This window comes from Anticarsia gemmatalis, chromosome 10 (assembly GCF_050436995.1).
Source record: "Anticarsia gemmatalis isolate Benzon Research Colony breed Stoneville strain chromosome 10, ilAntGemm2 primary, whole genome shotgun sequence".
Taxonomy (NCBI): Eukaryota; Metazoa; Arthropoda; class Insecta; order Lepidoptera; family Erebidae; genus Anticarsia; species Anticarsia gemmatalis.
In genome coordinates, this window is record NC_134754.1 from 4,586,362 (window position 1) to 4,611,950 (window position 25,589).

Genomic DNA, 25,589 nt, shown 5'->3' on the forward strand with positions numbered 1-25,589 from the left:
CTGCCGTACAATCAAATGCCATGAATGCGCGCCGCTTGGAGGGAACGGACCGCACCAGCATTTCTATTGCCGCATAATAAGTAACCCTCGTAGTTTTGACTTTTGTACAAAACGGAAACCGTTACGTGACATTTATATTTTTCGGAAACAAACCCTTTTAAAACAAAAAATACCTTTTTTGTTGTATTATTTTCAGTTTGAACCTATTCTTTTACTCTTATTACCATATCAAATTAAATTAACTACCAACGCATGTATTAAGTTACCCTGCCCACAACTTCTTAAAATTGAATAAAGAGGGGCTTTAATAAAGTAGAGTCAGTAGAGCCAGTTCAGATGGACGTGGAGAACTATGCCGAAAGTGTCTAAAACATTTTTTTTAGTCTTAACAGACTTTCGTACCGATATTCCTTATTTAAATAAAAAATGCTTGCTGATTTAGTAGAACCTTAATGCGTTTCCATATAAACGTACTTAATGAACTAAATAGATAAATACCAGTCAGTAAAAATCTTATGAACTTTTGCTATTATAACATAATTAGGTTTATCAAAGATATTAATTTTCTTTCTAGATTTTCACAATCATCATTTTTTTATGTCTAGACTAGCACAACAATATAAAATAAGAAACATATAGCGAAGACAGCATACCAATAGCAACTATTGCATTAAAGTTGTTCTCGAAGTTCGTTCAAGAGCAAGGCTGAGAGCTCACTGCCACAGGTTAAAAGCGAAAGAAGTTCACCGACATCCTTTTGGCACTCACTCAACGTTACACAGAGGACCAACACTAAAGTTAGCCCCTAACATATCGCCTCCTGGATTTTGGATATGGCATTACGTTCTATATGCAAACACTCGTACAATAGACACACCGCTGCGTATAAGATATCTTTTGCGAATTGATTAATGAATTTATTTCGTGTGGACACAAATCACATTACAGTTTATTTAAATGGTTACCCTCGTATTCATAAAAATATATGAAGTTATGAAAGGCTTATAAAGTGTTTTGTTTCTTTCACTCCTTAGCGAAATGAAAAAGAGAAAACATATAATAGTAGCTTTTTAACTAAAGTAGGTTTATAGTGTGTTTATGAATCGACCCTACATAATTTCGTATTGATTCTAAGTAAGTAAAATTGAATTAACTTCCCGTGGTATAGGAGTTACGTACAGTATAATACGTGCTCTCCAACTATCTCGATCTGTCGATTGATGGTCGACCGATCGTACATTGATATCGGTCCCTTTGGTAGAAAAAGAAAGACAAACACATAGTTACAGATATTTGTAATATCAGTCGTAAAAACTTATAAATTCGCTAATAAAATATGTGTTAAATGTAGAAGGTAAACCCTACTAACAATCCTATCCAACTTTTTCGGTGATTAGAATCCACGGCTACTTCTCAGACGTTCCTTACCTTCTTTAGTCTAAGTTTGAAGTAGAGTTTTCGTAAAGTGGACAGTAGATACACTACTCGTAGACTAAGTTGTCTCGCGGACAAGTCACTCTACCTAACAAAATTGTCGCACTCCTCGCTACAAAAAGCTTGTTGGAGTAAAAGAAAGGAAAGATATTATTTGCTTGTCGAGTTAAATATTTGAATGAAAAATTTTCGCAGTAATTCGACAACGTTTTTACGAAATAAAATACATACTTAATAAGTCTAATTCTTAAATAGTTATTACTGTGTATTACCGCAGTGGGACAGTAATCTATACTAATATTATAAAGCTGAAGAGTTTGTTTGTTTGTTTGTTTGTTTGTTTGTTTGTTTGAACGCGCTAATCTCAGGAACTACTGGTCCGATTTGAAAAATTATTTCAGTGTTAGATAGCCCATTTATCGAGGAAGGCTATAGGCTATATAACATCACGCTACGGTCATAAGGAGCGGAGTAGCAACGAAAAATGTTACAAAAACGGGGAAAATTATGATTCTCTTATGTGACGCAAGCGAAGTTGCGCGGGTCAGCTAGTGGCCTGATATTAATCTTATTAATTGTATTTAAATCAATGGTGAACATTCACAATTAACTGGAAAATAGAAGAGATTATGATGCAACATCCAATTATTTTTTTATCCCCAAATTTTCGCACGACCGGGATTTGCCTAGATCAAACGCGTTTTTAAAAAGAAAGTCCACGCAAACGTAGTTGCGGGCGTCAGCTAGTGCTTAATAATAAAATTCGACATCAACAATAGTCATATGTTTACACCTATGAAATTAACAAACGACAATTATGCATGTGGCCACAAAATTACGTACAAAATAGTTTAAGCTCTTTTAATTATATTGCATGTGTTGCGTATGATAATTGGCTTTTTGTATACATATAGTTAACCTATAGTTAATCGTGAAATTTTAGTATATTATCAGAAACGTATAGGTACGATTTGTGATTGTTTTGTTTACATTCAAGAATAGTTAAGTTTAGGAAGAAACTCAAAGAATGTTAAGAAAAAGTACTCTTAAAATGTAAAATTTAGATAAAATCAACATTATGTGAAGTTTCGTAAGTATAGAGTAATACTTAGGTTCTATGTAAGTGTAAAGTTGGTAAGCCAAATAAATGCACCTCGATGGAGATGACCTGGGTCCCTTCAAAAGATTTGAAAAACATATGGATCAACGCGTTACTCCTACTAACATTATCATAATAAAAAGCCAATAATAATTATTTGTAACGCCATAATAATATGTTGAAAATTTTAAAATATGGACAGAAGTAATAATTATACGTTTGCACCCTCATATTTTTGCCACAGACTCACCCCTGATGCAATCCCCTAGCCATCACCCTACCGGTAGTGACCACTTAAGAGTCGTACGAAACAGAACCGAGTAATTATCACGCTCACTAACAAGGGTAGAATAAGAAGAATAAACAGAAGACTAAATTTAATAAGAATAACGAAAGTGGCGAAAATCGTAAAATGCATGGTAGGTATTAGTTATAGGTACTTTTATTTATACATACGTGTCCGCCGATTTACCTGAACCGATTTGCGTGTGGCGGTAGTGGATAAACCACAGGAACTCCATGTCTCACTATATGGTCAACGGGACTAGTGGGATAGACCCTATGATTCTTATGTCCCACGATAATCAAGTAGTAACTAAAAACAATGTAGTAACTATTTCTCGTAAGTTTTACTTATTTAAGAAGAATTCGAGGAAAATAAAAAATTGCAAGTCCAACGACCAGTATTAATAACCTATCGTCCGGGAGGGATAGTAAGGGCTAGTGGCGAATAAAAATTTGAATGCATTTATTTGGTCTGCACAATAGCAGTTACACTGCACAATAGGATGCGTAGCGAGAGATGTGTTTGTAATAGAATACTATAGTTCAACAACTTGGTGGAGAGTCTTTATGCACTGGTCACGTCTGTGAACATCAACATAGAACATCAGTTACCCACAGGCTTATGAAGCTAACGCTAGTTGGTTTGGAAGTACATATATTTTTAAATATAATTTAGATAAATCGTGCCTGCCAAGGCTCTCTAGTGTTAGGTTGCCGGGCTATAACAACCTAGCCTAGTCCAGTGTGGCCTCTGCGGAAACGGCTTATTGAAGCGTTGTTTTTTTCATAACAATAATTTCTTGCATTTCATGAGCACAAGGGATGAATGCTAGAAAAGTCATTAGCTGGTGCTTCTGAAAAAATAGAGACTGTCTCGCAATCACTCGTGTAAATGCCGCCCGACTTTAAAGTTTTTATTAATTGATGTTTTTTGGCCTTCTAGACCGTTGTCGATGCTTAGCTAAAATACCAATTAGCGGTCACCAATTCATGTACGCACTAGAGATTTTATGATTACATTGATGATATTACATTGATCGGTTTCTGACCTCAACTGGCTATAAGCGCCTTTATTATTATAAATTAATTGTATTCTACAGGATCTGAATAAATTCAATGAAACCACAGTGAATTTTCTGTTATTTTATTCTATAGTAATCTAAATTTAATTACTATTTACAAAGTAACGGCGGAAATGACAAAAGGATCGTAGTCACATTTCTAGCCGAAACACATTACACTAATGACACAACATACTGAATATAGTCAAAGTTTTAAGTAAGGAGAAGACATTATACTTCGTACTTATTTTGCGAATAACTTCATCAGTTATAAATAAATAGCTATTACAATACACTGTTCTTATACGAAACTTCAATAATGCCTTCTCCTTTACTTTTCCAATTACTTTCTGCCGCTGTTTCTCAACCTATAGCTCGCGACCCCCTGAGTGGCAATTACAGAGACGTTTCAAGCCCTGCGAATATTTATGGGGTCCCACAAGGAAACAAAATGAGATTGCATAGGATATTTGCAAAATATGCTTCCCAGAGGTTCGTCGAAAAGCTTGAGAAACCATGTTTACGACATACTTAGCATAAATAGTACAATTTTTGAAGGTTAAAACACCTTATGTAGATTCAGAAACTACTTCTTACTGTGAGTCATAATCAAAAACATGAGTAAAAGCGATCACAAAGCAATCATACAACACCAAAATATATTTCAAAACTAAATAATGAGAAACAAATTCATAGTCACAATGATAAATATGTACACAATTGCTCCTAAATAACATATTTCTCTAAATAAATAAATCGAGTAGTGCTGTCACTGCATATTTGTCTAAGTATCGCAATCGCTGGGTAAATAATATTAAACCTACATTCGTCAAGCATAGCCACGTTTACACTATACAGTATCACAAATGATTAAATTACACAACTCTCTTAACGCTAAAAACATCGCCGGCAGCTGCCGACGACAATAACTATAATTGAACTAATTAATAACTGTCTGCGCTGTTATGTTCCGGAAATTCAGTCTTACAAAGTACGCTCTCAATAACAACTTTTAAAATGCTGTTCATGCCACCTACAGCACAGTTTAAATAACATTTCATTATTATTCATAACTTTGGCAAATGTAATACAAAACGCGATTGTTAATGATCTCGTTTGATGTATCTATGTATAAACTTCCCTATCTAGTTCAATAGCTTCAATAGACATTGTTGCAGTGATTAATATTGATATGAATTCAGTTTATAACAAGTTTTAGCTCAATAAAGTCATTATCTATGTCCTACACTGAGTAATAAAGCCCTTTTATAGTTACTATTTGTTAAGAGTTTAAAGTTTGTTCTTGTTTTATAGTTGATATTCACGAGTATTGAACAAGTTATGTGAAATTCTTGAAACTAACACATCATAGCTGTATCTATTTGCAACACAACTATTTCAAACATTTACATACATTATTCTAATTATTGCAGATATTTGTAAGAGCTACCAAGGCCACGATAACAGCTACTTGTATACATATTATTGCTTAAAAAATATAGATATCTGTCTCTTTGAACGTCAATATAAAATAACCAAAAATCCATCTGTAAGCATACAACTAGATAACTTTAAGCCGCAATTCTACTGAAGGAAGATATTGAGAAACCTGTTCATACATTTCAGTTCCAATTTACGAGTGCCCGGTTTTAATATTCCTCAAATCGTAAGTTTAACGATGTCAGGTAGTGGTCTACAGTATATCAAAGATATAAGCGCTGTATACAGGAAATCGTATCAATCCGTACAGGAAATTACGAAATCAGACGACCAATCAAATTATATCACATACGAAATTTGATCGGACATCTAACGAGCGTGCTATTACTTCTGATCAATGCTTATAAAGTACAATATCGTAAGTACATTTAATTGATCAGATGAACACCGGCTGACAATCGAGAACTAAACAGAGCTTCGAGCTTAATACATATAATATCACACGCAGTCCTCATTCTGCTTCGTAGTCACTGAAACATTTATCTCTAGATGATAAACTCGCTAAAACGTTATAGTTTACACTTTCACTGTCACTTAGCACCATCGGCGTCTTTTAGCTTTTCGCTGCATGTCACCGCCGGTGTAGAGCCGCGTCTATTTGTCGATCGCCTGTATGTGGTCGGGACGGTCGCCCCGCGCGTACTTCGACCACATCTTGTTGTACAACATTTCTAAGCCGGTGGCGTACGCTTTGCAGTCGAAGAGAGGACTCTCTGTTCGAGCCGTCCATACCTTCGCACGGATGGCTTTTAAACTGCAAAAAATTTGATCATTAGAGTTACGAGTGGGTCGCTATTAGATTGAAAACATATTATATGCCTTCATTAACAAAGCTGACTTCAATTCATTAGGTCCACCAGCTTTAAGCAATGTTATCATTATTCTACATAAATCTCAAATGTACTTACTATTCCCTATCAGTTCCTAGTCTTACAGCTATATCTTGATATTCCTGCCTCGTCCTCGCAATTAACTCAGGACAGCCGAGCGTGTTTAGCTGAGACGCCGCAACTCTATAACGAAACAATGAACAACATTAAAAATCAAGTAAATATAGGTTTACGGCCATGATTAGACCAAGTTAGTGAACAAAGAGTCTGTTCATCTCATACATAAAACAATGACGTCCCGTGAATATAAATAGTGCTAATATAAGCGAACCTTATTGCACTGGAAATATTCGTAGCTACATCTAATAATGAACTCTGTGTATAATTATACACATTCTAACATTTACATTACTTACACGCGATTCTATCCACATCCCAGACGATTCTATCCACTGTGTAAAGGCATATCTGTGGCACACGCCATACAATTACGATGACCTTCTAATTTACCAAATATTTCGTTTCTCTTGTTTCCATTTAATTAGTGGAAACGACGTCATTTATAATTTATCTTTAGGGCTCGGGGGTCGACTTATACTCAAAAAACCCTCACAGCTCAAATAACTCCTACTTTTATACCCAACTGTAAAATCTTCAATTGATCACACAATTTCAAGAAGGGGACTTACATTACTAACAAATACATGTGCTTTTTTCGAAGTTGTATAATGATTTATAATAATTACCTTGAAGCTAGCGTCTCTCCAGGCAGCGTGACAACAGGCGTGCCTGTCCACAGGATGTCCATACTGGTGGTGTGTCCGTTACAAAGAGGAGTGTCAAGGCACACGTCCGCTAACTGACCACGTCGAACGTGCTCTTCCTTAGCCGCCACGTTAGAGAAGATTATACGGCCAGGGGGAAGACCTGAGGACATTAAAGTAAATGTATGAAAACACTCGTCAACGAAAAATAATAAGAATGTTTACATTCAGTATCAATTGTTATAGCAGCAATTCTTAGGATAGCTTATAACTGATTCACCTATGTCGTTGATCCGACAGTTAGAAAAGCGAAAAAATGCAACGTAGTTTCTAATATTGTAAGTGATAAATGCGCTTTTTCATTTTATTTATGAATCAACACGCACTGAAGATTAATCTTAAAGTAAAACTCGCTAACGACGAATGAATTTTTTTTTATTGCCTTTGAGTCACAGCTTTATTTGTCAAAAGACATATTGCCTGTATTTACAGTAAGACATGATTATTATCTGTTTTATTTACCTAATTGTTGCGCCGTACTCTGTAGATTGGGTTCACCAACAGCCGGGAATCTCAGTAGCCACAGCACACTGTTTGGCACGTGCTTGAGAATGTACACCCACATGTGCAACGTCAGCGGGTCGATCTTGTACAACTGGTTGAAGTTACAGTACACCACCGCTTCGTCAGGTAAACCGTATTGCTGTCTCGTAGTGATCACGATGGACTGAGGAACCTCCTCGCCGGTAGCTGCTTTGTTGTTCGTCTGTGTTGTCGCCAGGCCGTTTTGCAGGATTACGCCGTTTACTGATGTCTGTAATTAGATAATAGTTATTAGCGAATACTTAACAATTTTATACTGTCCGTCAAATGATAATTATCATAGAAACTGTATAAGTACCTGTACTTGTCCGGAAGCAATCATTGTTTCAATGGGTGTAGTGGTCGGTAGTTCAGCAACTTTCAAAGAAATCTCTACTGGCCTCGCGGCTCTCACAACCTCTTTGATTTCTTTGATGTCCGTATTTTCAACGAGCGGTGACAAGTCAGTAGCATTGATGACCGCTACGTTATCCGCCACACTGCCCAAGTTATTATGAGATTTCACCTTGTCACTGAGAATCAGTCGCTCTTGCAAATGTGGGAACATTTGCTTGTGATCTCCAACGAAGTATGTATGCGGCATGTAAGCCAATTTCTCGCTGTACTGACTCGCCAATTCCACAGGCGATGTAACCGCATCAGTTACCAAATAATCCATATAACTAGCCCCGCTAGTGCCCGGGTATCCGAGCCACATAACCTGTACAGGAGCCGGTCGCAAAGCGAATATCTCATTCCTCGCGCCTTTGGTGTAACCGTTCATATTGACGAGAATGTGAATACCGTCACCGTAGATTTTATCGGCTGCTTTGCCGTTGCACGGCATCTGTGATAAGTCGATGAAATGTTCCGCCTCCCTGGCGATTTTAGAACGGAATGTTGTGCCGTCATCCGGGCTCAACGCATAACAGAATATTTCTACTTTAGTGCGATCATGCAGTCCCGGTACCGACTGCATCAAATGTGATGTTGGATGATTACCGAAGTCGCTGCTCACGTATCCGATACGGAGGCGACCCGACAAGTCTCGCGGGAATTTGTACGGAGGTTTATGTAGGACTTGAACCTTTTCGAGACATAAATTAGCATGTCGGGCTGCGATTGCCTTTCTAAAATCATGTGTAAGCGGATATAACATCGAGTGATGCGGGTGGACAGAGGGAAGCCTATTCTTCTCTAGTTGCTCGGCCACAATGCTGACGAGTTTCTTCATGCGCGCCTCGTAATCGGTCCAATCACACACGATTTGCAGGCAATGAGCCAAATTGCAGTACGCATCAGGGAAGTCCGGTTTCAATTTCAAAGCCGTTCTATACGACTGGATAGCTTCGGGAATATTTCCAGAATCCTTGTGGATGCTAGCAAGATTGCTGTGAGCGTCGGCAAACGCAGGATTAATCTGTATCGCTCGAGTGTAACATTGCAGTGCGCCCGCTACGTCCTGCATCTCTTTGAGGGTATTACCCATGTTACTGTACGCATCAGCGAAAGTTGGTTGAATTCGTATCGCCTCTTTGTAATGCATGAGAGCTTCATTTAGCTTGCCCTGTTGTTGTAGCACAGAAGCTAAATTGCTATGAGCCGCAGCAAATTCAGGGAACACTTCCAAAGCTTTCAAATACAAACGAGTAGCTTCCTCGATGTAGCCTTGTTCGCGCTTGATGTTCGCCAAGTTGTTGAGGGAGTCCGCGTGTGATGGACATAATCGTAAAGCCGTATTGTAGCATTCTTCGGCGTCCGCGACTTGTCCTTTCTCTTTAAGGGCGTTTGCTAAATTGCAATATGCGTCGGGGAAGTTCGGTTGCAATTCGATTGCCCGTCTATATGTGTCGATTGCCAAATCAATCAATCCTTGCTCATAGTAAACACACGCCAAGTTTCCATGAACAACGGCGTTGTTCGGTGATAAATTTAACGCGCGCAGATACGCTGCCACAGCCCTATTGGGAAGAAGAAATTATAATTTATTACTTCGGTTTATAATAATAGATACCATTTATTAAATCTTTTCAAACCAAAAATGTACAAAATGTATTATAATTCACTGACCTGTCAAAAATTCTCGCTTCTTTGAGTACATTTCCCAAATTAATGTAGGCGTCCAGGAAATTCGGATCTAGCGCGACCGCCTTCTCAAAGTGGTGAATAGCCAACCAGATTTCACTCTGTGCGTTAAACACGCATCCCAAGTTACTCCACGCGACCGCAAAGTCCGGCCTTGTTTCTATTGCCTTCAAGTAACATGCCTACACACACGAAAAGAACACATGATAAACACTGAATAAGATTGTGTTGCAGTATAATGATGTTCTGAAATGTCCGTTACGCCAATGTTCATAATTACACCTGAGCCACGAGCGATGCGGGGGGTTCGGTCACGTTCGGTGCAACCGCGATCTACGACCACGAACGTCCCACATCGATCGCAAACAATAAAAACGACGTTACGCAAATTGCTCCCTAGAGACACGACGCTACGCCGAATGCCACACACATCAGTAGGAAATGCAAACGAAAAACAAATGCAATCGTAGTGCATCTGCACCTCCAACGAAACCCAAAACAAGAGAAACCAAGCATAAGTGAAACGCTTCCACTTCCTAGCCGATGAGAGAGGATGACACGACAATGGTAAGTCAATTAGCACGAGTTGTATCCGATATTCCTGTTCATAGTTTATTTCTTGCAAACCTTTTCCACTTTACCTGCAGCAGGTTTGGTGTCATCGCGGCGGGAATGTGAGTTGCGTACCAACCGTAACCCAGCTAGATACAGCAGCGGTCACACCTACACTTGCCTTACCAGACAATACCTTGTGAAAATATAATAGAAATTAGTTGATTTTGAGTCATTTTTTTTCACCCGATCATCTTCTTAAACAATTTTATTGCAAATCAAATATTTATGATTGAGGATCATTGTCTCACGCTGTCATCGAGCAGAGTATTGCGACAGGCATGATGCGGATGACCAAATCATATAATACAAAAACATAACTCACTACGTCATTGCTAAATGATAACACTACTGACTCCTCAGATCCTCCATTGTAAAAGTATTCACTACAAGCACAAGGATTATAATGTAATCTAGATAACGTGAAGAAAACAGGATTTAGTTTATGCATAAATGTTTTAGTAGTACGACGTGAATTAGTATACTCTCGTATGCTGTTCAATACGCCACACAACATTAGGTAGTAAAGCGACGCCACAAGTTAACACAATCATACATTCAAAAGTTATGCCAGTAACAAATGTTGTGTGGAGAATTGATGTTCCTTACGCATAAGTGCTGTCACAAAATATTACACTAGTGGTCTCTAGCCCTGAAACTTTTACGTATACATTTGCGAATATCTACAAAATGTTGTTGAGTGTGCACTCCTGTTATGTCATAGACATTTCGTGGGTTAATATGATAAAAATATACAATGTTCGTGTATGCTACGTAAAAATATCTTCGCAGTTAGTAGTCATCAATCTAAAAAAGTGAAACAAACATAATCAAACAAAAAATCTCATTACAGTAGTCATATGAATAAAATATAATATTTTGTGACCGTGTTGAGACGTGGAAACAAGATTGAAATCGAAGGTTAATAGAAAAAACAAAGAGTTCGACGTCCAATCTCATTCTCACAAAGGTGTTAATGGTTCCAACGAAGTGTAACTTTTATGTTCGTTTACTTTAAAAATATAAATAAGAACAATTTGTTGAAACCATTACATGGAGTGTAATACGCAAACTGCAATTATGGAGGGGTATATACGCAATAGCAGAGTACGCTTGCAGAGCAGAGAGTACGCTAATTTGGTACGGCACAAAGGGAGCTTGTACAGAATCCTGTTAACTTCGAGCAAACCAGAAAGTAGAGGCGGAAATTATATTTACCTTTGCCTCGTCTAGCCGTCCAAGCGCTTTGAGCAAATTGCCCAAGTCACTCCTAACGCAGTAAAGGTCCTGAAACAAAAGGCTAGATTTAGAATTTATATTAACAAGAAAATTACTCAAAGGCCCAGCCTAGAGAGCTTTTCAGTTGAACATAGATCTATCTTATTTACTGGGGACAATATTGAAGAAAATTCTCTTTTGAAGTCTTGAGCCAAGGTTTCGGCCTGTCATCGTAATACTTATAGTCCAGTTTCTAGCGAAACAGAAATCTTAGTTACAAGCGAAAAACAAAGACCGATGGATTCAGTATTGTAAAACAAACATTAACATTTTACAGTTGTTATTGTGTACATTGTAAAGTATTAATGGATAACAAGAACGCGGAATTAAAACCAGCGTAACTCAATTATTTTTCCAGCTTATAATGATGTCATTGGTTCGCCGGTAGAAACCCTTTGTTGACGATAATTAATCGGGTCATTACAATGTCAATCAATGTAATCTCTATGTAGATTGTATGATACGATAATTTGATTAAATGAAGATAATTCTAAGTAATTGTCCACTTCAATCCATTAATACAATATACTGTTGTAGTTATAAGAGACTTAACTACGATAAAGGCAGACATTTGTGCAGACTCAATAAAACAAAGACGGAATTTGCAAAAGTTGAGAAAATTGGTACTTCCAAATCCCATAAATCTATGACGACAAACTTAACATTCCTAAAGCATTTGTTACCTAGACTATTTTAGAGCTAGAACCAGGGAGAATATTAAAATATAAATGCCCTCAAAAGCTCTACTGTAATGACTACACGTGGTTTATTGGCAGCCACCAAGTACCTACAATTTTATCCTCATAGCAATATAAAAGATATAAAATGTGAAACATTCGAGTTCTTTTTCCGTTTTCAACGAGTCTCAATTAGCATAACAGTCATGTCCACCGTATTTGTCACACACCCAAGACACGCTTTGTAAATTCAAATTGTGCAGTCCAAAAATGGACGCCATTTAAAACTTGCTACAGACTTACGCAAATATATTGTTATCTTGAGACGTGTACGTTAAATATAAGACAAACATTGACTCATTACGAGATATCTACGATAAGTTTTGAATCATAAAAAAATCATAATTTACATGAAGGTTTTACGTAACTAATAAGATTTCGAGACTGAACAAACTACTGCTAAAATAGTAAAAGGAAGCCGGCAAAAGAACTATTTAGAGTTATGGCTCGTTCATGCACCTAATTCCACGCCAAAATTGTGTGATTTTACTATCACTGTAACACATTTATTGTATGAAATATAGATATTTGAATCATGTTATGAACCTTTAGTAAATACACGATTGCGCTGTAATGTTAATTACGCATACCACCTACTTATTCATTAAACCACAATTACAGCACAGTATTTATTATAAAACATAACATGATATAACGAACAGTATGCTGAAAATTTACTATTATTATTTTCTACACATATTTTATACAATTTTCTATCAATTTCACTACTTGTCAAACGTCAATGCTTCAGGCAGTTATTAATAGAAAAACAAAGCACCTACATCAAACCGTTACATAAATCATAGGAAAGAAAATGAGTTTCACAGATTTCCTCGTACAAATCGTTTATTCTATTTGTGGTACATTTTCCGACGGTACGATTTTCAGTAGCAAGGTCGCAATGACCATGAACGATACAATAAGATATCACGTAATAAATGATATAAGATTACGTTGTGCTGAAGATTTATTGACTTGTCCGTGCAATCATTATTCATATTGAATCCAAAATACGTGACTATGTGAATTGATTCCCAAAAGTGACTCGACGCTTCGTTTCGTAAGGAATGAGAAACGCGTAAGCGCAAATAATTCGAGCTGGCCGCAATAAAAATTACTTCCTTGTATTTACTCTGGCATCTGCATCAATATACCTTTGTTGCGATTAGTTGCGTCTGATTGGCTTCCAGAAAAAATACAAAGAATTTAATAAAAACTCTGTTAATATGTGAAAACACACCGGTTAATTTGGTACAATAAATGCATTGAAGTATGACACAAGTGTGAAAGTCATAAAACATTTATTCAAAACATCCTTGTCTTGAAAATAGTGAGATCATCTTTCAAAGTATAACAAGCGACAATTCTACCGTTTGCAAAGGAAAACACATCATGGAATGTTACCGCCCCAGTATGTACCTATATCTCCATACATAAACGTAACAATAGATAATTGCTAACAACGAGGATATTAATCTTACTATATGATAATTCACGTCGAAGGCTATAAAAGTTTTATCTTTATCATTCGGTGCAAACATCGACGTTTATTTTCAGCTATAAACTCTAAACATTGGAGCAAGATTTTAATGATTGATACGTTCAATGTTTACTAACTCGAAATATCCTGTAACACGACATCGATGGCGACGATAAAACATTTAGAAATAGCTACCAGCATGTCGTACTACTCTATTGTTACCGATGAAACAAGTCTTTGAAACGGTAATAAGGTTTTATAACGTCTTTGCGAGAAGCAATATCGCTGTGCTCTTATTGAATTATTCTACTTAACTAATTTCAGTTCAAGGGAACGAAGTCAATGCTGGTATCAAAAAAATAACCCTTCACGGAGTATTTATAATAATGGCGTGTGAAAAAATACATTTTATCTTTACTTAGTAACAGAGTCTTAAAATGCGATTACAGAATATAATCCCACGTATTTAAATCAACTCGAGACAGCTAACAAGCCGACTCCTGCCGTCTTATTTGTGGCGCAAGCAGCTGCTAACGAAATCGTTATAAAAACGTACCCAGCTGCCCCTAACAAAATCTACCTGCGAAATTAAACTTGTTATGAATACCCAGTAAAAGTACATTTCTATATACCTGTCTTATTTTGTAAACCATTGTTAACCAACCGTAACGTAACGTTCGTATTGCGATACCATAACAAATGTAGCAGAATAAAATTATTACTTCTTCGCTTTCAAGTTTTTATGTTTCCTACATTAACGTGTGTGGTAACAAAATAACACGCCATTAATAACTCTAGGGCAATATTACCGTCGACTATGTTAAATATTTCAGCAGTAGACACGTGCAACGGCCAATAGTTATGAGTTAGCGATGGGAATTCATGATTGCGTGGTAGTGGTAATTAAAAACAAACTCACAACCCCGAAAAACTTACTATTTGTGAAACATTAAACGAATCGTACCACCCGGAGAGGTATAAAACAACCATGACCTTACATATTTCATTATAATAGTTTTAACTGACACCATATTTATTTGTTATTTCATAGTATATACAAAATATCAAGCGTTTTTCCCATAGAAATAGACTAAAGAACGCCACTTGATACAAGCCTAGGATAAGTATTTTATTCTATTCTGTTTTAAAATAAAGGAATATTTATTCTAAGTGTCTTAAACGTGTAATCAACCCGTTTCTCGTACAATCTATCTGTAAACTTCACTATCATTGCCACACCCAAATGCCCTTATAACCGTACCGAGGACGAACGTAAAAAGGTCAAATAAATTGCGGCGGGCCTCGGAGTTTGTAATTGTATCGCAACAACTTTGAAGAAGAACTCGACTTTAATACACTTCAATAAATTATGACAAACTTATTCGCAAGTCATGAACAATTATATATTATACCATAATGCAAATTACTGTGAATTATTTTCCTGTACTGCGATTAGACAATATACATAGATCGCTAGAACAAACAGCCGCAGTGTGGTATAAAACATGTGTAAACAATGCCACGGATCAATCAATAGCTTTTAACATGATTAAAATAAGACTTCAAAGCTCCTGCATGAGTAGTTTTTTTCCATTTAATAAAAATAGTGCTATAGCCCACATATGTGCCTGCAAACTTCTATCGGAAAATGCCCATGGTCTGAAGTTCAATATTATAATGTTGAATCAGCTGTTGTTTTTCTAATAGAATAATAGTGTTATGAGCGTGCTATAGCGGTATAAATGTAAACATGTTCCAATAGCATAGCCCTTATTGTTTATTCAGTGAAATATCGGAAAAATCCATTGGTTATTCGCCTATAAAAGCGCTCGGGGGACGTTTTATTTATATCCACATAACTTGTCATTCCCTTCCAGCAGGAATATATTTGCAGATTATTCATGAAGAGAAAAAACGAGGGCATTTTCTGCAATAAAGATTCATAAGGAGATCCATATAAATTAGACTTAAATCTGTATCTGACCTAGTTCAAACAAGCACCTACGCTATGGTTTATAGAAAAGAGATAAAGACAAGAGTAGGAATTTTCCAGATCAGATTTATTTACCCAATTAAATACAGGAAAAAGAACAAATGTAACAGTGTTTGCTCAATCGGTGTAAGTTTTTGACTATTAACTGTCATGTCATGGAATTCGTTCTTAATATTCGCAATGATTAAATAGTGATAGTACCTACATTTGTCGTGAACTGCAAGTATATGATTACGTATCCAGATATTGCGCACCTAAATTACGGGCAAACAAACACAAGCATTCGTTTTTGCTCCCTCAGGAAATTGCGCTGCTCAACACGTGTAACGTATTATCATTAGTTTGACAAACAAGTATGCCATAACACGATACCAACATGTACCCGTATTTGGGTGATTACTGGCAATAATCAATGCCAGTATCATGCAGTTAAATACGGAACAAAATTTATTGACTGTCGAATCTGCCAGGTTGCAAATTGAAAGTGCCAATAAACCTATTTAACTAATCACTTTTTGTTCTGTTTTGACACATGACAAAAAATGATTTAAGTGCTATGTTTAATAAATCAATGTCGTATAATATTATATTATGCACGAACGAACATGATGAGAATACATTTATGAGTAAGCACATATTGTATGGCTTGTTTTTGTTCGTAATAATTTACTGGTATTGCAATATATCATTATCTAATCGCCGTGGGGAGGACCTTATACTTAAGTCGTAATATTCTCCGGTTTGCCCAACTAACTACAGTTAATCGGACCAGAACGCCTATTTTTTAATAAAAGGAATTATCTGGTGAAACTTCTGCAACACAATGCATTGGAAATTCTGCGCTGTACCTTATTTTTACAGATAGTGACATTAAGAAGGATATAAGACGCGTAATGAAAAAAAATCTTTTTTTATCTGACACTATTCAGCTTGATATCCTGAAAACCGAACAGAGAATGTAGATCTGATTATAAAATATGGAGAAGAAGTGGAAACTTACAGGATTATATTGTAGAGCAGTGACATAAGCCTGCACCGCCTGCTCCATGTCACCGGCAGCTACCAAAGCGGCCGCCAGGTTGATGTACCCGTCGATGAAGTCAGGCTTTAGTCTCACAGCATGCCTGTAGTTCTCCAACGCCTCCTGAAGCTGCCCACGTTCCTTATACACGTTCCCCAGGTTGCTGTTGAAAATTCGTCTGTATAACATGATGTCCGCGAGAAAACAGAGTTCACTTTGCTGTGAAGTTGAAACAGAGCTGCGTATGCTACTGATAAAATATGATAAAATTAGTTTTGAGGTTATGTTCAAGTTATCATTGTGTTTGTGAGTAGTGTGATGGGCCTGGGTCTTCAAAGGTCAAGGCCTATCAATGGATTGTTAATAAAAAATAAGTGATAAAAGCTTTTTAATTTTTGTTTGTTGACTTCATATTACGAATGTGGCTTAAGAAGACAAAAAATGCAGTATAAGAATGTTTTAAAACCTAAAATACTTGTCATAACAGTGTAGTTAAAAATAAACAAAATGAGGTTACTACACTCGACAACTTCAAAATGGCCTAAATTTTAATGGGCTGTTGGTGCCAAAATGTTGTGTCAGTGCCACATCAAAATATTTTATTGGGTACATATTTATACACCAAAATAACCAGTGCTAATGCCTTTCTGAACATAAATAAAACATTCAATGTCAGTACGGTATTTCAGGAAGCATTCCTTTGATTTGCATTTGTTGTTCCTAAATATTTTTTTCACCTAGGAAACTGAAACTTCAGCTTTACTTGGGGCAAAAATCTTATATTTCTCTGTTAAGGACCAGCATAAAGGGTACTTTAATTCAAAAATGTAGTTCCCAAGTTTACAATAGCCTGTTTATAATGACCTAGCCCTTGAGTTTCAATGAGATAGCATTGAAACAAGTGAAGTTGTGTGTGTGCTAGTTCTGTATTTACAACCAGTTCCTGCCACATTCTTCATGAGTGTGAGAACAAGGTAAATGATATTTGAGCCATTTCAATGAATAGAACAAAGAAATATCTCAGGGTAAAACAAACAAAACAAAATTATCACAATAGAATAGACAGTTGAATATTGCAACAGTGGTTTATAAATTACACAGCTATATTTTATAAACATAATTTCGATTCTTTTTCCTGTAGACAAAACATGTTTGGAAATGTTAAGTTTACTGTGGTGAACCTAAACTCCACCTAAACTCCTTCTACTCTATGGTAGATGCCATATATTAATCATATAACGATTTGGCATTCTCTGTCAATAAATATATCAAACACGTAATGCTCGTATTTTATTAATACATAATATTGGCGACGAGGAAAAACTGAACCTAAATGGAAAAGCTACGTAAAAAACGGAGCACCCTACGTGGGATGCTCACCAGACTCGATACCTACATCGAGCAGAGGGCGACGATGTCTGACGAGGACATCACCGCTCGCTCCGCAGCCTTGAAGGACACCATAACAGCACTGCGAGAGTTACAAGAGAAGATAGAAAACAAAACCATAGATGATAACGATGAAACAGCGTATTTACACGAACAAAATTACGGCTACGAATTCGAAGAACTTCACACTATTTTAGTATCAAAACTTTTAACAAAAAAAACCATTATTCAAGGTCAGCGACAGGAAGACCAACATAGAATATACCAATACCATAAGATTATACCAAAAATACAATTTAATCCTTTACATGAATCAGAAACGTTCAATAACTTTAAAAAACGTCTGGAAGTGTACTTTAGACTTAATGAAATTACTGAGCCCCACATGAAGACAAATATTCTTCTGTCTACATTATCACCAGAACTCCATGAAAAATTATGTGATTTAATAGCACCAGACGAACCATTGAATAAGACATTTAACGAAATTACTGAAACACTTGACGACTACTTAGACCCAAAACCTAGCAAATGGGTTCTACAACATAAATTTATATCGAGAACTCAAAAATCGGATGAAACAGTAGCGCAATACGCCGCAGATTTAAAAAAGCTCACTACCAACTGCGAATTTAAATGTCAACACTGCCAGAAAAACATTTCAGAAAGCTTTTTATCTCTTCAACTCATAAGAGGATTGAAAGATAGCGACGCACGTACAAAAATTTTACAAGACCGAACAGTATGTACATTTAAACACCTGACACAGATTGCAACATCTATTGAAATGAGTAAAGCAGAAAATACATCAATGCTTCCGAATGAACGAAAGAACAACAAGTGACAATATCAATAAAATTTCCACTGATTCCTACAATAATTCAAAAAAATCTCCTTTTAGAGGAATCACACCAAGAGATTTAAAAGGGAAATGTTTCCGCTGTGGTTTAAATCACGAAACCAAGAAATGTAGCGCTATAAACATAACATGCTATAAATGCAAGAAGGTCGGACACTTAGCTAGTGTGTGTCTACAACGGCGCTCAGATGCGAAGCCCAGTAAGACTACACCGGATATAAATCAATTAAACGACTCAGCGATAAGCGATGATGATGAATGGAATGATATTAATGTTATATCTGGTGAAACATCCGAAAAATACATGATAACGGTACACATTGAACATGCTAAGATAAAAATGGAATTTGACACTGGAGCCACACTTACTTCTATGTCATTACGAGACTACAGAAAATTGAAAATCGGCAAAAGAATCTTTAAAACTAATATAAAACACAAAACATATACCGGCGAAGTAATCGAACCTGCAGGTGTTGCATACGTTCAATGCAGATGCCAAGGAAAAGAATTCCACGGTAAATTATACCTCATCAACAACAACGTTGACCCCGTTTTTGGCCGGAGTTGGATGAAAGAACTCGAAACTCTAAATTTAGCAGATATAAAAACTTTACAGCAATCAGAAAATCTAGAATTAGACCAGCTTTTGGAACTTTACAAGACATCAGTATTTCGATCCGACTTAGGCGAAATACCCAATTACAGAGGACACCTAAATCTACAAGAAAACACAAGACCAATTTTTATCAAACCACGTAGAATACCGTACGCTTTAAAAACCAAAGTGGATGAAGAGATCGAGCGACTATGCAAACAGGGTGTCATCACGAAAGTCGACCACTCTGATTGGGGTACTCCAGTGGTACCAGTTGTCAAACCGAATGGGAGTATCCGATTGTGCGCTGATTATAAAGTTACACTAAATAAAGTCATACAAGATGAACAATATCCAATACCTATGATAGAAGATATATTTGCAGAGATGAACGGAGGTAAACTATTCTGTACACTCGACATCACCCAGGCATATCTCAACATGACAATGGATGAAGAAAGCGCAATGCTACAAACACTAAGTACGCATCGAGGCACTTTTAAGGTGAACCGCCTAATGTTCGGCGTTAAGGTCGCGCCGAGCCTTTGGCAGAAATTTATGGATAAACTCCTTCAAGATCTCGAAGGTGTAAAATGTTTCTTTGATGACATCATCATTCAAGGCATCAACAAAGAACAATTACTACAGAGACTTAAGCTCGTGTTAGACAAACTAAAAGAAAGTAACCTACGAGTAAACAAAAATAAGTGCCACTTTTTCAAAACAAGCATCGACTATTTGGGACACACTATCGACAAAGAAGGTCTACACAAAAACAGAGAAAAGATTAACGCAATAATTAAAACAGAACGCCCAGTCAACACCGCAGAATTGAGGACATTTCTTGGAATGGCAAATTTTTACAACAAATTTATACCCAACCTATCATCGATCACGAATCCACTGAACAACTTACTCAAGAAAGAATCTAGTTTTCGATGGTCTACAGAATGCGAACAGAGCTTTATACACATTAAAAAAGAAATTCTAAGCGAAAGAGTACTTATACATTTTGATCCCAAGAGGCCCTTGGTTCTTGCAACAGACGCATCTCCACTGGGAATCGGAGCAGTACTGTCACATAGACTCCCAGATGGATCAGAAAGACCGATAGCATTCGCTTCCAGAACACTATCGGATAGCGAGAAGAAGTACAGCCAAATTGACAAAGAAGCTACTGCCATATACTGGGGATTGAAGAAGTTCTTTTATTATTGTTACGGTAGAAAATTTATCCTAGTGACAGACCATAAACCACTGACAATAATTTTCCACCCACATCAAACGTTACCAGCAATGAGTACAATGCGATTATTCCACTACGCTCATTTCTTATCTGGATTTGACTACAACATTGAATACAGAACTTCGCCTAACAACTCAAATGCAGATTACCTATCCAGGTTCCCAGTAGAAAACACAAAGGCAAACAAAATGGACCAGAATTACAGCTTTCAACTTCAACAAATACATACCATTGATGTCAACCCAAATATCATAGCGAAAGAGACAAGTATTGATTCCGATTATACACCATTAGTACTCGCATTACAAACTGGCCGATCACTTAAAACGCTCGGTTACAATGATAATGAATTTACTTTACAAGATGGATGTATACTAAGAGGAACGCGAGTCTTAATCCCAAAAACATTACGCGAACGAGTGCTGGACGAACTACACCTCGGTCACCCGGGCATTGTGAAAATGAAGCTACTGGCCCGCAGTTTTGTATACTGGAAAGGAATTGACAATGATATCGAAACAAAAGTTAAGTCCTGTAGAACATGTAGATTACAACAAAATGAACCAGAGAAAGCACCACTACACCACTGGGAACACCCAAAGGGCCCCTGGCAAAGGCTTCATATTGATTTTGCCGGACCTGTTTACGGATACTATCTTTTAATAGTTGTAGACGCATTTTCGAAATGGACAGAGATTATACCTACTAAATCAACGACAAGCTCTTGGTGCATCCAAAAATTGAAAGAACTATTTTGCACCTATGGAACACCTCTACTCCTTGTCTCAGACTATGGCCGACAATTCGTATCGGGAGAGTTCGAAAAATTTCTAAAAGACTGTATGATTTCGCACAAAACCTCTGCTCCATACCACCCTGCAACCAATGGACAAGCTGAACGATACGTACAAACAGTCAAGAGAATCTTACGAAGCTTAGAGGGAGAAAGGGGTAATCTTCAAGAGAAACTTGTTATGGTAAAAACTCGCCTCAGACGGACACCAAACTTGAATGGTCAGACACCTTATCAGTTAATGTTTGGAAGAGAAGTTCGAACAGCATTACACTGCATGTTTCTAAACACCCATAAGGAAACTACATCAAAACATCAAGAGATCAAGGTCAGACAGTTGGAAGTCGGCGAACGTGTACAGGCCCGTGACTACACGAGTGCTTCGCACCGTTGGCAGTTTGGTACTATCACAAGACGTCTAGGCCGACTTCATTACGAGATCCGCACCGACAACGGCGATGTCTGGCGCCGACACCTCAACCAGGTGTTGGCTGCATCTTATATTCAGAACAGCTAAGAGGTTAGGAGGGGAGAAATGTGGTGAACCTAAACTCCACCTAAACTCCTTCTACTCTATGGTAGATGCCATATATTAATCATATAACGATTTGGCATTCTCTGTCAATAAATATATCAAACACGTAATGCTCGTATTTTATTAATACATAATATTTACCTTAAAAAAAAACAGTGTTAATTTCACAATTCTAGAGATAACATTACTTGAGAACAGACCTTTATCATACCCTGCCCATACACAAATAAAAAATCTAAATGATTCATTATTGTCTATGTGTGTAGTTAGAGAAATTATGACAAAAGTTGAATCAATATTATAAATAGCAATCTATACTTGGTACTAATTATATTCAGGAATTGTCTAATAGATAAAGAGCTATCAAGATAACTTTATATCACTATAGTTATCAGTCAGAAGCATATTATTTAAATATTTATGTGAAGTGTTGATAGTAAGGCCCACAGTTGAATACCCAGGTGTTCTTTTAATGTTTACCTGTACTTTTTTGTAATACATGGCATTTGTGTGTGATACTGGCTATGCTTAAACATGTCAATATAATGAGTAATGAAATGTGAATGTATAGGAACTTCTTGTTTTCTTCATAAAGAAAATAGTGTGAGAAATTATTGTTCAGGGAATATAAATATAGTGACTATAGACTGTCATTTCTATCAATTATAATATAATATTTATGGGTCATAAATGTTGGTTGTGTTAAAACTAATTGGCAAATATTTTGTTGATAATAATCCTTGAACTTATCAATTACAATAAATTAAGTGATATACCTAATCAATGATTAACTAATACCAATTAGCAGTATTCATGGACAATACAATACATGACAACTAGGTATATTATATTTTTTTCAATATTATCGTAAGTTTATCATTACCGATTATAGTTATGTATATTTCTTATAAATGCACACTTTACTGGCAGAAAACATGAACAGACTTTCGGGAACATCTATAGCTCTTACAAGGAGCTATAAATTTAACCCATTACTGTCCCACTGCTGGGCAAGGGTCTCCTCCCGTAATGAGGGAGGGGTTAGGCCTTAAGTCCACCACGCTGGCCAAAGGGTTGGGGACAAGGAGCTATACAGTTTTTTTTCTTTTTTAAACTTCAGAGAAGGTTCGTCTAGGTTGGTTAGATAAACCACCCATATTAATCTTGTTAGTAAGCTAAAAGATCTTACCTGTAAGCCTCAGCCAACAATGGATTCTGTTTGATAGCCAATGTTGAGAAGTGTGCAGACTTGTCCAACCTCCTACATTGAAAGTGAATGGAGGACAGAAGGAGGAGCACACCAGTGTTTGTGCCATCTTGTCTCCATAACTGCATGCAGTGAAGTTCTGCACTCTCATAGTCACCAGCTTGGTACTCTCTGTGTGCCAACTCCAGAAGCCCTAAGAAAATACATGAGAAATTGTTATTTATAGGCATATCCAGAACCAACATTTTGTAAAAATGAATTAATCAATAATGGGTGTCTTCAGTAGAATGCTAGAATTTTATGAATCATGTATTGCACTAAATCCTAATCTGTTTAAAATTAGTTTTGATGGCATGTTACATAGAATCTATTTTAACTACTTCATTTTATGAAGTCTTTGTCTATTGGAGAACTAGTAGTTTAGATTAGATTATGAGTAATAAAAACATATTTTTATCTGTGTCAGATTAGATCATATGGTATGCAAATGCATCTAAACAGAATGTGAGTAGAATCATTTAGATATAAGCAATACGATAACATGCTAATCCGAGCAGAAATGCATTCATAACAAAATGTTTGCACTACTACGGCTGCATAACCTATCAAACTATTAATCAATCGTACTCGTAATTATATCGCTAATTATGTAAACAATAATATGAATTGAATAAACCACTGATTATTTTAATACGGCAGTGGTTAGAACTGGAATAATGCAGCTGTATTTTATGACGGATGATCCACATGAACGCAATCCTAACAAAGCTCTTGCAAGTCTATTGATATTCTTAGGAAAATTCCCAAGTCTACGGAAACTTTTGCTATAACATAAAACGTGTAATACATAAATGACAATAAAATACTCACCGACAGTAGATATTTGCTGAATATCAGTCATTTTCAGTATCACTGCATTAGCAGGAACACCAACACCAACAATTTGCTGAGCCTGTGGTTGTGTCGTGACAGATTGTGGCACGGCGACGTTTGCTTGCGATTGCATTTTAGTTATCATTGTTCAAAATATACACAAATTCTTGCACAGCACACTAGAGCACAGTTTTCCATTAAAATAATATAAGTCTTTATTCAGTAATTGCCATGAGGAAGAAATCACTGCGACGCCAAAAGCAATCTGCAATCCGCAAAGCAGTCAAAGCGCGACGCGAGGGATTGGGATAACGGAAACAAGTCAATTTTTTTAACAAACTCTTCTAACACCATAATAGATATTACATTGACTGTTTTTTTTTACCCGATTTTAATCTCTATTTGTAGTAAGCGAACGACGATAATAGCACCCATTTTAGACGGATGCATGCAGTAAGACATCATGCCAACGTAATTGTTTGTCTCTGGATTTTCATTACTCTAAAAATTATAAATAATTTTTGATGAAAGATATAACATAGATTGGTGTAATTTTTATATAATTAAATGCGTCTTTTAAAGCGCATAATATATTATAATACCGAGATAGCTTTAGTAAAACTGTTTTCTTTGTAAGAATTATTATTGAACCAACGACGTTTCCGGTAAGAGTGTGATGGCGGCAAATTTAAAATGGTAAGTTAGCATACCGAAACGAATAGAAATTAGATCTTATTCTACAACTGTGCATTTGCATTAAATGTATTAAATCAGTGTGATTTTATTATAGAAAGACATCATCATTGGCCTGTGTCCATCTATTGCAGATGATTCAGGTGGCGTCAGATAGAGGAATATTTGTTACAAAGTAACATCTTCTTTCGTGGCTAAGATCTATGCGGGAGTGACAGCCGTTACCGCAGTTTTGGCAGATGAAAGAGCCTGGGGTCGATGGAAAATATAGAAAGTAGGTTTTCTATAATAGTTTTAGTATGGTCTTTGGGCATCACTTTATAACGAGATTTTTATTCTTTTCGCCTACTATATACGGCCTATATTGTCAGATATAGGTCGTCAGGATTTATAATGCCTCCAAATCTGTGTGCATATGAAAACCTATGTAAGAGCTGAAGAGTTTGTTAATTTGAATGCGCTGACTTAAAGAAATACTGTTGACCAATCCATTTATGAAAGTAAGCTTTACGCTATCGCGTACCTACCAACCTAATATCCTAATATAAAATCGCGCTGTGAGTAATAGGAGTGGAGGACAAACTAAAGACACAGACCAAATCATGTTGAAGTTGGCACACATAAATAAGTTGATT

At 36.6% G+C, this 25,589-nt stretch overlaps 1 protein-coding gene across 2 annotated transcripts; it reads right to left on the reverse strand.

The window, feature by feature from the left end:
• Positions 1–3,946: 3,946 nt before the first annotated feature.
• Positions 3,947–24,657, reverse strand: sxc (O-linked N-acetylglucosamine (GlcNAc) transferase sxc). Of its 2 annotated transcripts, XM_076119491.1 has the most exons (10): positions 24,259–24,657; positions 23,371–23,581; positions 16,741–16,924; positions 11,471–11,539; positions 9,626–9,822; positions 7,875–9,516; positions 7,496–7,787; positions 6,956–7,136; positions 6,288–6,392; positions 3,947–6,133 (listed from the first exon to the last, which is right to left on the reverse strand). In XM_076119491.1, exons 1-10 carry the CDS (start codon positions 24,404–24,406, stop codon positions 5,974–5,976), a joined length of 3,189 nt encoding a protein of 1,062 aa, XP_075975606.1. In that variant the 5' UTR covers positions 24,407–24,657; the 3' UTR covers positions 3,947–5,973. The 2 variants fall into 2 exon arrangements, with proteins under 2 accessions (XP_075975606.1, XP_075975607.1); XM_076119492.1 differs by lacking the exons at positions 16,741–16,924; positions 23,371–23,581; positions 24,259–24,657 and adding an exon at positions 10,282–10,388.
• Between the last annotated feature and the right edge of the window lie 932 nt (positions 24,658–25,589).